General features: G+C 47.1%; 1 protein-coding gene across 2 annotated transcripts in view; it reads right to left on the bottom strand.

The window, feature by feature from the left end:
* DHX37 (DEAH-box helicase 37) overlaps nucleotides 1–10,471 on the bottom strand; it is a 30,847-nt gene extending 20,376 nt beyond the window's left edge. For both annotated transcript variants that reach the window (XR_011250066.1, XM_069558605.1), the window contains exons 1-4: nucleotides 10,264–10,471; nucleotides 7,115–7,284; nucleotides 4,094–4,206; nucleotides 2,459–2,825 (exon numbers count right to left, since the gene is read on the bottom strand). Coding sequence is in view for 1 of the 2 variants with exons in the window: in XM_069558605.1 (XP_069414706.1) it covers nucleotides 2,459–2,825; nucleotides 4,094–4,206; nucleotides 7,115–7,284; nucleotides 10,264–10,369 (756 nt within the window). In the remaining variant the exon portion in view is untranslated. The remainder of the gene's footprint in view (nucleotides 1–2,458; nucleotides 2,826–4,093; nucleotides 4,207–7,114; nucleotides 7,285–10,263) is intronic.
* Nucleotides 10,472–13,720: the final 3,249 nt, after the last annotated feature.

Here is a 13,720-nt window from a genome sequence, read left to right as displayed (position 1 = left end):
AAGCAAGAACGTCTCAAATGTCCAGCCAGAGAGGACTACTTAAACCGTGCTCTATTCAAGCAGAGGAATACTCTATAGCAGTTTCAAAACCACAACCAAACCAAATGGACCTCAGTGACATACATCTTCACAGATAAGTAAATCCCAGGAACATAATGATTAACAAAAAAACAAAGTGCAGGAAACATATATGATACAAGGCCACTTATACACCTAGGCTCAGGAATACGCTTGTGGAAAAACCACAGAGAAAGGCCAAGGGAGGAACCCCGGGGGGCACCAGGGATGCTGGATGGTGGAGCCTGGGTCACTCAATCAATGTGTGGAGCAGAATCCCACACTCCTCACTTGCCAGTGGATAGCATCAGGCTCTGACATCACTGACAAGGAAACCTTTGTGGCATGCAGCCAGGGGCACTTCAAGGTCTGTTTGAGCAGTGAGCTCACCCTAATTCTTTCTATGTGTCGAGGGAATTTGTAATTTCCTCGATTCTGTCTCATCGCAGCAAAAATCTGAAGCCCTTGGACGGACCAGGGTCAAAAGCCCTTGGATGGACCAGTGTTACAGCTCAGTTTTATTCAGAAAGTAAAGAAAAATACATCCTCAAGGCGTGAGGGCATGTGACCCAAAAGACAAGACGAGAATAGAGGCCCAAGTTTGGCTCTTCTCTTTATATGTTTTTTCCTCCTCCCCCTGAGCCTGCTCTATACAAACTGGGCTAGCCAGAAGTGCCGTTTGTTTTACCTGAGGTGTTCACTCTGGTCCTCAGACCTTCCTTTGTTCTATTTTCATGGGCTTTTCCTTTCCTTGTCTTTTTGCCACCACCATTTTGGACTCCTTTTTCCTATTCTAACTACCTAACATATATACGCACACAAATGTACCTGTGACAGGAAGTGCAATCTCATTAAACTGTGTATGTTAAGTTGCTTCAGTTGTGTTCGACTCTTTGCGACCCCATGGACTGTAGCCCACAAGGCTCCTCTGTCCAGGGATTCTCCAGGCAAGAAAACTGGAGTGGGTTGCTGTACCCTGCTCCAGGGGATCTCTCTGATCCAGGGATCAAACCTGCGTCTTTTACGTTTCCTGCATTGGCAGTTGGGTTCTTTACCACTAGCACCACCTGGGAAGCCCTCTCAGTAAACTGCTGCTGCTGCTAAGTTGTTTCAGGCGTGTCCAACTCTGTGCGACCCCATAGACGGCAGTCCACCAGGCTCCGCCGTCCCTGGGATTCTCCAGGCAAGAACACTGGAGTGGGTTGCCATTTCCTTCTCCAATGCATGAAAGTGAAAAGTGAAAGGGAAGTCACTCAGTTGTGTCCGACTCTTCGCGACCCCACAGACCGCAGCCTACCAGGCTCCGCCGTCCCTGGGATTCTCCAGGCAAGGACACTGGAGTGAGGTGTCATTGCCTTCTCAGTAAACTACTACTTTTCGTATGGAACAGTGACTAATATTTTCTATTCTTTTCCATTAAAAAAAAAAAAAATGCTGGTTACATCCCATATGTTCCCACAATCTGATCTGTGGTTTGAAACTGCTGCTCTGAGACCCATGAGCCCTCTGCTTCAGGGCCTTTGCTCACCAAGTTCTTAGTATGGGATGGCCCCCCTGTTCTCAGCTGGTCACTGAGCTCTTACCCTAGAAGACACTTTCCCTGAGAAGCCTATACTCCTACACTGCCCCTTCATGGTACCCGATCTTCCCTTCCACGGATCTTGTCCCTCCCCTTGTGTGACACTGCATTGTCCATCTTGGTCTTGTCTGCTGGACTGAAAGTTCCAGAGGCTGTAGACTGCTCTACTTCCTGGGCTGGCAGGTGGACGGAGTAACCATCATCTACAATGGGCCAAACCCTGAGGCATCACCAACCTCAAAGCAGTCTCATTAAACGACTTATTCTTAATGGGCACAATGCACTAATATTTTTTATTCTATTCTTCCATGGGCTTCGAGCTTCCTATCCCTTAATCTTGTGGTCGTGACAACCCAGTAAGATACTCACTCTACCAGACAAGGAAAACAAGTGCAGAGAGGTGGAACCCCTGTGAGTAGACAGGTACCCCCATTCCACCAATCAAGAAAACAGGGCCCAGGAACGAGCTGGGAGGTGGAGGGATCAGCACTCTATTCCAGGCCAACTGACTCCATAGCCTAAGCTCTTATCCCGAGGAGTGGACACTTGGACCAGGACCCGTGGTCAGAGGCTGCAGGTGACAGCGACCAGAAGATGAGAAAGGCAGGTGACACCCATCTCAAGAGCCCCACCACATGCCAGGCACTCGCTCACCAGCCTGACAAGGCGGGCACATCTATTCCCCTTTTCCAGATGATGAAACCTAGACACAGAAGGCGATGCAACCTGCTCAGATCCCAGGATGCCCTCTCGCTGCACCCACAGCCCCCACTGTACTGACCTGATCCCCTAAGCTCTCCATCAAACACCAAAGTGACCAACCTGCATTTCAGGGGAGCGGTTCACAGGGATGAAGATGGCGGGCTTCGAGGGAGGCCTGGCCAGGGCAGAGACTGCCGCGGGAGTAGCTGCCGGAGGGGCAGGAGTCTTGGCTGGGCCGCTGGGCACTGGGCTCTGGCCACTGGTCCCAGACGGAGCTGGTGGCAGGTGCGCTGGGGTCGACTCTGCACTGGCCTCTGACTGATTGTCTGTTGGGGCCTCTGACTGATTATCTGTTGGAGCCTCCTCGGGTTCAGAGTCCACTGAGGATTCAGACTCCTCTTCTGCCTCCTGGCGGCGGCGCTTCCGGTGGGCCCCACTGAGGCTGCTGATCCTCTCTGGACCCTGGGCTGCCATATCATCCGGTTTCCTGCAGGGAAGGCCAGAAATCAGACTCTAGGATGGGCCAGCCAACCTGAGGCAGCTCTGGGTTGCTGAAGGCTCATCAGAGGCAGGACTCAGAGGCCATGCCCCTTCCTGCCTCAGGGCCTTTGCACCCGCTGTCCATGGTCCCTGCAGGTAGCTTCTCCCTCACTTGACTCAAAGGTCGCCTCTCAGGAAGACTTCCCCTGACTCTGCAGCCTCAATCACCTCTCCCACGCCCTCCATCCTCTTTGCCCTGCTCTTTTCTACTGAGCAATTACAGCACTAGATTTATGTGTATTTATCTAACTACTGCCCATCTCCCCACTATTAGAACGTAAGCTCCTTATGGGAAGAAACTTTATTTTTGTGCACTGCTCTATTTCTAGGGCCCAGAGGAGAGCCTGAGATGCAGTTTGCATTCAATAAGCAGTCATTAAATGCGCCACAAGTCTTATGGGACGGGACTGCAAATGAACACAGTGGGCCAAGTGTGAGGGAGCAGCGAGCAGGGGCCTGAGCTGAGGGAACACATAGGCCCTACCTAAGACCAGCTGCCCTATGGGAATGCCAGCTGGTGTGGCCACATCATTCAACGGGTCAAGACTGGGGCAGGAAGAGGAACCCGGATTTCAACATGAAATCTCCTAGTTCTTAAATATCGACTGTGGAAGTGTCTGTCTTCCAAAATTCACGGTCACTCACATACTCAAAATGTGATCTTATGTGCAAACGGGGTGTTTGCAGATGTCATGAAGATGAGGTCAAACTGAGTTAGGTTCCTTATAAGAACAGAAAACAGAGACCCAGACCCAGATAGGAGGCGGCCATGGAAGACTCAGAGAGACACATGGAGGACACTACAAGGACACACAGACTGGGGTGACGTGGGCTGCTGGGGGACAGAAGCTGTCCCCCCAGAAGCTGGGGGACAGAATGGAACAGATTCTCCGGCCTCTGGCAGGAAACAACCCCACTGACACTTGACTTTGGACTTCTGGCCATCAGAGCCACGAGAATAAATTCCTCTTGCGTTAAGGTACCTGGTTTGTGGTGCCTGGTTACTGAAGCTCTCGAAGACCCCCATGTGGGCAAAAGATCCCAGCATATTAAGCAGCATGTGAGGTCTCTACCCACTGGACGTATTTTAGCACATGGGTCATTGCAAATGTATTTTCTCATAACCCCAGAAGACCCCATGACTCCCAAGACATTCCCCCACCCTGGAAGCCCTGGAGGGAGGAATGGGCTTCAGAGAGGAACCTGGTGACTTACTCTTTGGTGTGGTACATGCGTTCTCCAGTGCCCAGCTTGGACGTGGTGTAGAAGAGTCTCATCTCAGCTTCTGAAACCTGGACTTCACTCAATTTCTGTAGCATCTCAGCTCGCTGGGGAAGGAAACGAGTGTGTTATACATTTGGCATCATGAGCCTCTCTTTAGAAGGGAAGTTGAGACTCTAAATAAATTTACAGCATCTCTAACACCCACAGTCTTTTTTAAACCAAAGGCTGAACTTCAATTGCCTGGCGTCACAGTGTTCTTAACCTTGACAGACATGTGAGCTTGGGGTGGCTTCTCGTCCCCTTACAGAGCCTGTGGTTGGATAAACAAGGTTCTCTTTGCCCCATGGTGTGTCATAAGAGATTATCGACTAGCCAGATGCCCATCAAAGGGAGATGGAATAAAGTAGGGCCCATCTGTATAATGCAAGACTCCCCGGCAGTTAGTACAAGGGAGGAATAGCTCTTTGTGTGATGGGAAGTAGTCCCCACGCTATCTGGAATAAAGCAGTGAGAGGTGGGCCCAGCTGGCCGCCTTCCTCTGGGTGAACGAGTTAGGAGTGTTTGTTTCACTATTCTTGAAATTATAGATATTTTAATATGTGCTCATATATGTGTATATATGTACACACACATATATACACATGTGCACAAATTTCTTAATTGAGAAAAGAAAAAACAACGTACAAAACAGCAAGCAAAGATGGATTAAAAACAGCACCCAATCACAGGACAGTGAGTCCTCCCCTGGATGAAGAGCTCCAGGGACTGATGTCAGAGCTGCTAATCGCAGGCTGGTGTGTGTCGCCTGGTGGTCACAGCACCCTGTGTGGTCACCCTGTCAGAAAGACTAAGGAGGGATGGGAGAGAGGTTCAAGAGGGAGGGGATGTATGTATACTTATAACTGATCCACTTTGCTATGCAGCAGAAACTAACACAGCATTATAAAGCAATTATATTCCAATTTAAAAAGACTGTCAGGAGGTAGTCTCCTGAAGCCTTTAGATCAAGTTTCTTGGTCTCCACACAGTAGCATTCAGAGTCAGATAATTTTTTGATGTTCTGGGCACTGCAGGCTATTTAATAGCATCCCAGGCCTCTACCCTGCAAAATGCTAGTAGCATCCTCCAAATCGTCACAACTCCAAAAGTCTGCAGACTTGGCCAAATGGGCTCAGCGGGGGCAAAACTGTCTCTGTTGAGTCACTGCCCCAGACCCGAATACCAATGTATAGGAAATTGGACAGTGGAAGAACACTTTTTAAATTACAGAGATAAACAAATTTAACCCAGACCATGGGAAAGTCTTTGAGACAAACCAATCTCTGCAACAAATGGTAAGGGGGAAAGACAAGAGATGGGGTGGGGAGTGCAACGAAATGGTGCAAAGTTTGACTATTTACTGGATATTTGATGGTGTTTTAAAAAAAATCTGGATGTATTAAAGGCACTGCGGTTATTGGAAATGATCTTTATTTTAGAGATGCAAACTGAAACACTCAGGGATACAATGCTACATAATGGGTTGAATGGTGGCCCTTCAAAACAATACATCCATGTCCCAGTGCATGCTAAGTTGCTTCATTCATGTCCTACTCTTTGCGATCCTATGGACTGAAGCCTGCTAGGCTCTTCTGTCCATGGAGATTCTCCAGGAAAGAATGCTGGAGTGGGTTGCCATGCCCTGCTCCAGGGGATCTTCTGAACTCAGAGATCACACGTAAGTCTCTTACGTTTCCTGCACTGGCAGACGGGTTCTTTACCACTAGTGCCACCTGGGAAGCCCATGTCCCAGGATGGGATCTTATTCAAGTTAAGGGTAATTAAGGATCTCAAGATGAGATACTGGAATAACCGGGTGAATCTTAAATTCAAAGACAAGTGTCCTTATCAGAGATACACAGAGGAGAGACACACAGGGGAGCAGCCCATGTGAAGATGCGGGCAGAGAATGGAGTGATGTGGCCACAAGCCAAGGAAACCTGGAGCCACCAGGATTTGGAAGAGGCCAGGTACTGCCCTCCCCTGGAACCTTCAGAAGGAGCATAGCCCTCCACACCCTTATGATTTCAGACTTCTGGCTTCCAGATCAGCAAGAGAACCCATTTCCATTGTTTAAGACACCCAGCTGGTGGTCATTTGTCAGAACAGCCAAAGAAACAGTACAGATTGAGGCTGCCTGGGCTTTGATCTATGGGGTAGGAAACCGGCTGGCCATGGAGATGATCAAGGTTGACCATGGGCCCAACAACTGTTGAAGCTGGTGACTGGTACACGGGACCTCGTGACACTAATGTCTCTACTTTTATATATGCTAGAATTTCTCAATATAAAATTTTCTCCTTAAGAAAATATTAAGTAAAAAAGGTCAAAACGCTCTAGGATAAAGTTTAAAAAATAAAATGAATGCGGGGTGGAGAGTAAACAGTGAGCACGTTGATCGACTGACTCCTGGTTCAACAAACATGGTCTCTACAAACCTGAACCCATTCCAGACTGATAGACACCCCAGAAGCATGTCCTCCTTCGAGGGCTGGAAGGTTCTGATTCTTTGTGTCCCACAAGGGGCATTAGTTATATGTGGCTATTTGCATTTAAATTAATTAAAACCAAATCACATTAAAAATTCAATTCCTCTGCGACTTCCCTGGTGGTCCAGTGGCTGGACATGCTCCCAATGCAGAGGGCCTGGGTTCGATCCCTGGTCAGGGAACTAGACCCCCCATGCTGCAACTAAAGATCCCGCATTCTGCAACTAAGACAAGCTACAGCCAAATAAATACATTAAAAAAAAAAAAAATCAACCCCTCAATCTGACTGGCCACATCTCAACTACTCAACAACCACACATGGCGAGTGACCACCATATTGGATGCTGCAGACAAAGAACTTGTCCTTCATTCCAAAAAGTTCTACCTGATGGTCCTATTGAAGAGATCATGTCAGGGACACAGACCCCTTCCCTCCCCATCCCTCGCCAGCCTGGAGGGCTGAGTGCAGACACAGCATGCCTACCCGGCTCTTCTTCTCCTTCTGGTCTAAGATTCTCTGCAGCATCTTCCGTTCTTTTTTGGTCAGGGGCTTCTTCTCCTTCTTGGACAGGGGAGGGGCTTTGGTCTTTTTCTTCTTCTTCCCGGGAAGGACAAGAGCGTTGCTTGCATCGACTCCTTTCAACGTGTCCTTATCTGAAAAGATATGATGCCTGACCCACAGCCCTTGCAGGCTAGAGAGCCAGGATGCCTAGGGTCTCAAGATGCTATCTTAATGCTGTTTTCCTCTGGGGGGGCCCTTCTGCCCTCTGTGCGAGCCATCCAAGCACCTGCACAGGAACGGGGATGTAGGCTCGCCGCACCTTCACTACACTGTCCATCCAGCATCTGCCACAGGTCACCCTCCACCACGAGTCGGGGTACCTCCACCCTTGTGTTTTGGGAAGACAGAAGGAGATAGAGCAAGGAGGGAATAAACTACACCAGTGCCTTCCTCCCAGTAGGCTCCTGCTTTCAGAGAGTCTGTGAGATCAAAACCACTTTTACAATAACTCTAAAAGATACTCTCTTCTGGGTGTACAGCGGACTAAGTACTGAGCTTCTGTTATATCTATTTTTAAATGTCGGCATTTTTGGGAATTCCCTGGTGGCCCAGTGGTTAAGACACCATGCTTTCACTGCAAGGGGTACAAATCCATTCCTGGTTGAGGAACTAAAATCCTGCGTCACAACTAAGCTCGTGTGCTGCAGCTACTGAGCCCACGTGCCACAACAAGAGAAGCCCGTGTGCTACAGTAAAGACCCACTGAAGCCAAAAATCAATCAAAAGCAAAAAAACCCCAAACCCCTAAACCCCTGTTTTAATTTCTAATATGATAAATTTTGATAGAACTCACATTAACAAAAGCACTTGGGGTCTTCAATGTTTAAGAACATTAAAAATGTCCTTAGAGGAAAAAATTTGAGAACCAGTGTGTCATAGGAAGAAAAAAGGGGGGATATGCTAAAAATAAAAATAAGAAAGAGGGTAACAACATTGGATCAGTGATCAGAGAAGGCTCTTTGCAGAAGGCAAGCTGCTTTATAATCTTATAAGGTCCCTCTGGCCCCTAAAAGTCTCAAGGATAAATGGAGATGTCTTGTTCTAGGGTGAGAAACTTTTCCCAAATCTTTGGGTCTAAAAGACCTCAGGCTCCTCTGTGCTCACTTCACTGTCAGTCTATCTCACCTTCTGAGCTGTCACTGCTGTTACAACGAACGATGCCCATCACAGGACAGGTCAGTAAAGACACAGCCTGTCTTTACTTTTTAAAGCATTCTCAGTTACAAATATATTCTCCCAAAATACCACCCCATGTAACTGCTGGACCCATGTGACAGCAGAGAAAATTGAGGCACAGAGATGTCAGGCGAGTTACTTCAACTCCCAGCCAATCCCTGCAACTTCTGAGGAGGGAATTCAGACTCCAGATTCCCACCTTGACCATCTTTCCCATAACTTCACTGCCTTCAGGGTCCAAGAGGAGAGTGTGGAGGAGAAGCAGGCTTCCCCACTGGGCCCCGTTCTCCCTTGCTCCACCTCCAGAACCTAGGCCCACTCTTCCCCAATGCCTAAATCAGCTTGAGCTTCAGGGATCCTATACAAGCAGCCGGATGAGTTTAACTTTGGAGCGTGCTCAGTTTCAAGGGTCAGCAAGACAACCAAACTCACTCAATAACTTCATCCTCAACTCTCCTGCGAAACTGGACCCATCAAGGTCCCTGATGGCCTCCCTGGTGTTACATCCATGGGTCCTTCTCTCCCTCCCTGACCCCATAGCAACACGACACAAATGGTGGGTCTTCTTCATGGTCCCTGGACAACCACACTCCCAAGGGTCTCCTCCCACCTCACTGGGCTAAACTTATCGCTCAGTGAGAGTTGGTCCAGTCTTTAGACTTAAATAAATATCATCTACACACAGTGATGATTCCAAACTGCTATCTCCCCTGGACTTACCTCTTCTAAGCATCTGAGTCAATAGCTGCCTGACTATCCCTCTACTTGGATATCTAACAGGGCCCTCAAAACACTCATATCCAAAACCAAGCTCTTGGCCTCTTCCCAAGCGGGCCCCCTCCCCGCCTTCTCCAGCTTCCAGGCACTGGACCCTGGGATTAATTCTTGACATTTCCTTTGTTCTTGTGCAGTCAGCCAGCAAATCCTATCAGCTCCATCTTCCAAATACATCTTGAATTCAACCACCTCTCACATTCTCGGCTGCTGCTGTCCCGGACCAAGCATCAGCTCTTGCCCTACTGACTGTACTCAGCAGCCTCCTATCTAATCAACCTGATTCTTTGCCCTCTCCTGCTCTTCCTCAACACAGCACCAGAGTGATGCTGTTAAAACCTAAGCCCATGCCTTGTTCCTCCTCTGCTCTAAACCCTGCAGGTCCACTGTCCTCACCATGACCCACCAGGTCCTACCCATCCTGCCCCTACTTAATATTTCATCTCCACTCAGCCATTCTGATGGCCCTCAGGTCTTAAGGATTCAATGCTTTCTCAATGGGGCCTTCCCCCTCTACCACACGAAAACTCTGCAACCCACCAAACACCTCTTGTACTTTACCTGTTTAGTACGAATGTATGCAAAATATTCTATATATTCTGTTTTCCTTTACTTGTCTCTTCCCAAAAGCATATAAACTGTGCACGACAGGGATTTTTTTCCACCTTAATCTCATCTTCTGTTACTCTCCTAGACTGGCACACCAGTCTTCCCGAACAAAACGGAGGAGTCTTAGCAGAAATGTCAAGCAGCCTGGAGCTAAACAGACAGATCTGGGCTGAAAAATACAAACTTAAAGGTCGCTGGTAGGGAGGTTATAATTGATGCCATCAAATGAATGGAATTACCTTATTTTCTTGTCCAAATTCCCCACGTTGCTATACTACGACCACACTGGAAAGAAACTCCAGGTATTGTTCCAAACTCAGTTAAAACGAAAACTGTCATTATTCCCTCTTTCTTTGGATCATCTGAGGTGGGGGGCCTCTCTCCGGGAGCCTTCCGGAGTCGCAGAAGCAGGACATAGTCCGAGCGTCCTTTAGCCCCCCTGGCCAGCCCTGGTCCCAAGGCCCTGGTTGGTCTCTCACCCGAAACCCAGCCCCTGTCCAGGGCCTTCTTACCCTCCAGTTCCAGCCGCACGGGGGGCGGCTCGGGAGGGCCTTTAGAGGTGCCGGGGGCCGCCTGCTGGCGCCCCTTGATGTTGTACCTCCGGCGCAGCTTCCCCATGGCGCCCGAATTCCTGCTCCAGCAGGTAGGGTAGCAAGACCCGCGCACTTCTAAGCCCAACCCACGTGGGCTCCCACCAAGGTTCAGGACGGAAAACTTCCGGGCTACGCTCTCGCGAGAGCTGGTACTAACAGACCTTCTGCGGGCGGGGCTAGAGGCGGGGTCACTTTAAAAAGCAAGGCCGGTGGGGGCGGAGTGAGGCGGGGCCAAGTTAGGGAGGGGCGGGGCCTGAGGTGCCCGAGAGTCATGTTTAAGCCCAGGGCTGTTCGCAGGAATGTGGTTTGAACCTCTAAATCTGAATTATCTACTAATATTAATTTGGGAGTGAGAGTGTTTTGTCGGCTTTAAAAATATAACCTACTCCTAATACAGTCTTCTTCCCTCTTTTTTTAGCTTATCTGTACTTTCTGATATTCTTACAAGCAACATTATTTGTGTAGTAAAAAAGGCATTAAATATTTTCATTACAAAGACAGAAAAAGTAAAAGAAGGCATCAATTAGACAGCTTTGCATTTTCATGACCACATCACATTTCTGCACTGCACTCGGAAATATTGTATTTTCTGAATTCTGTAATTATTTTGTAAATAGAACAGCTATACTGTGTCTTCACTAACTCAACATTCAAAAAACTAAGATCATGGCATCCAATCCCATCACTTCATGGCAAATAGATGGGGAAACAATGGGAAGAGTGACAGACTTTATTTTCTTGGGCTCCAAAATCACTGCAGATGATGACTGCAGTCCTAAAATTAAAAGATCCTTGCTTCTTGGAAGAAAAGTTATGACCAGCCTAGGCAGCATATTAAAAAGCAGAGATATTACTTTGCTGACAGAGGTCCATATAGTCAACGCTATGGTTTTTCCAGTAGTCATGTATGGATGTGAGAGTTGGACCATAAAGAAAGCTGAGCACCGAAAGGAGAAGACTCTTGAAAATCCCTTGGACTGCAAGGAGATCAAACCAGTCAATCCTAAAAGAAATCAGTCCTGAATATTCATTGGAAGGACTGATGCTGAAGCTCAAGCCTCCAATACTTTGGCCACCTGATGTGAAGAATTGACTCATTGAAAAAGACCCTAATACTGAGAAAGATTGAAGACAGGAGAAGGGGACACCAGAGGATGAGATGGTTGGGGATGGAATCACAGACTCAATGGACATGAGTTCGAGCAAGCTTTGGGAGTTGGTGATGGACAGATAGGCCTGGCGTAGTGCGGTCCATGGGGTTGTGAAGAGTCAGACACGACTGAGTGAACTGAACTGATTGTCTCCATTTTTTTTCTATTAAAAGCATAAATGCTGCTGCTACTGCTGCTAAGTCGCTTCAGTCGTGTCCGACTCTGTGCGACCCCATAGACAGCCTCCTACCAGGCTCCCCTGTCCCTGGGATTCTCCAGGCAAGAATACTGGAGTGGGTTGCCATTTCCTTCTCCAATGCAGGAAAGTGAAAAGTGAAAGGGAAGTTGCTCAGTCGTGTCCGACTCTTAGCGACCTCATGGATTATAGCCCACCAGGCTCATCCGTCCATGGGATTTTCCAGGCAAGAGTATTGGAGTGGGGTGCCATTGCCTTCTCCGAAAAGCATAAATGGTTAAGGGTAATGGTTAAGGGTAAATAAATTATATCATCAAAAAAAAGTGAAGGCGCTAGAAGTTATTTTAGAATTTTAGAGAGGATATTTTCAAGAGTTAAAGTCATTGCCCCAGGAAAAGCATTTGAATAATCCAGAACAGGAGCTGGCTGCCAATTAGGTAAGTAACAGTTGTCGAAGGTAAGAATGAATGATAACTGTGATTAATCTGGACAAGCTCCCCTCTTCTTCAGAAAAGCAAAAATATATCCCCACAAACATACAGGTGGAGAATGAAGGGATTGTGATAGCATACATATGAACATTCTTTTAATAATTAAAAAGGATTTTTGGGGAAAAGTTACAATGAGCAAATCAAACGTGTTTTCATGGATTTTATTGCTTAGGATAATAGCAGATTACAGTTTCTTCTTTAAATATGCTTATTTAAGTAAATAAAAAGTTACTATTAGGTAGGTAATAGTATATTCTCTTATATTTGCTTCTGAAATATTATATACCAAAGGATTACCTCCAGAAGATATAAAGAACATTCCTGGCACCCCACTCCAGTACTCTTGCCTGGAAAATCCCACGGGCAGAGGAGCCTGGTAGGCTGCAGTCTATGGGATTGCTAGGAGTCGGACACGACTGAACGACTTCACTTTCACTTTTCACTTTCACGCATTGGAGAAGGAAATGGCAACCCACTCCAGTGTTCTTGCCTGGAGAATCCCAGGGATGGGGGAGCCTGGTAGGCTGCCATCTATGGGGTCGCACAGAGTCGGACACGACTGAAGTGACTTAGCAGCAGCATAAAGTAAAAGGAAAAAGGAAACTACACAACAGCATGGATCTTAATGTTGAACAAAAGAAGCCAACCACAAAAGATCATATTTTATGATCCAATTCACAGAAGTTCAAAAATAGGCAAAATGAATTTTGCCTAAATTTTGGAGGGGGCGTAGTGAACAGGAGAGGGCAAAGGAAGCCTTTTGGCAAAACTGATAATGTTCATTTTCTTGACCTGGGTGCTGGTCACATTGTGTGTTGTTTAAATTCATAGAGAAGCACTTATGACAGTATTTTTCTGCTTGTATGCCACTCAGTTGTGTCTGACTTTTCACGACCCCATGGACTGTAGCCCACCGGACTCCTCTGTCCATGGAATTCTCCAGGCAAGAGTAGTGGAGTGGGTAGCCATTCCCTTCTCCAGAGGATCTTCCCAACCCAGGGATTGAACTCTAGTTATGAACTGCAGGCAGATTCTTTACCACCTGAACCTCTAGGGTGTCTTGTATACTGTACTTCAATTTTTTAAAGTTTACTTTAAATATTTGTTTATGATGATGATGAAATATACACCAGTGAATATAGGAAAACCTCACCAGAAATCTAGAAAAATGTAAGTTCAAAACAAGATATAGGGACTTCCCTGGTGGTCTAGTGGCTAAGACTTCATATTTCCAATGCAAAGGGACCTGAGTTTGATTCCTGGTCAGAGAACTAGATCTCACGTGCTGCAAGTCAGAGTTCGCATGCTGCAATTGAAAGATCCTGCCTGCCACAATGAAGACCTGGTGCAGCCAAATAAATGAATAAATATTTAAAAAGGTAACTTTTCACTCTGGGTTGACAGAAGTTAAGTTTTATTTTTATATCATTTACTTATTGAAGAAACAGGTCGTTTATCCTGTTGAATGTTCCACATTCTGACTTTAGCTTCTGCTGTTTCTAATTTTTTTGCTTCCATCCCCCATGTTTCCTGTAAAC

This window comes from Ovis canadensis, chromosome 17, assembly GCF_042477335.2.
Source record: "Ovis canadensis isolate MfBH-ARS-UI-01 breed Bighorn chromosome 17, ARS-UI_OviCan_v2, whole genome shotgun sequence".
Taxonomy (NCBI): Eukaryota; Metazoa; Chordata; class Mammalia; order Artiodactyla; family Bovidae; genus Ovis; species Ovis canadensis.
Note: the sequence above shows the minus strand (reverse complement) of the source record. Positions and strands in the feature narration are given on the sequence as shown.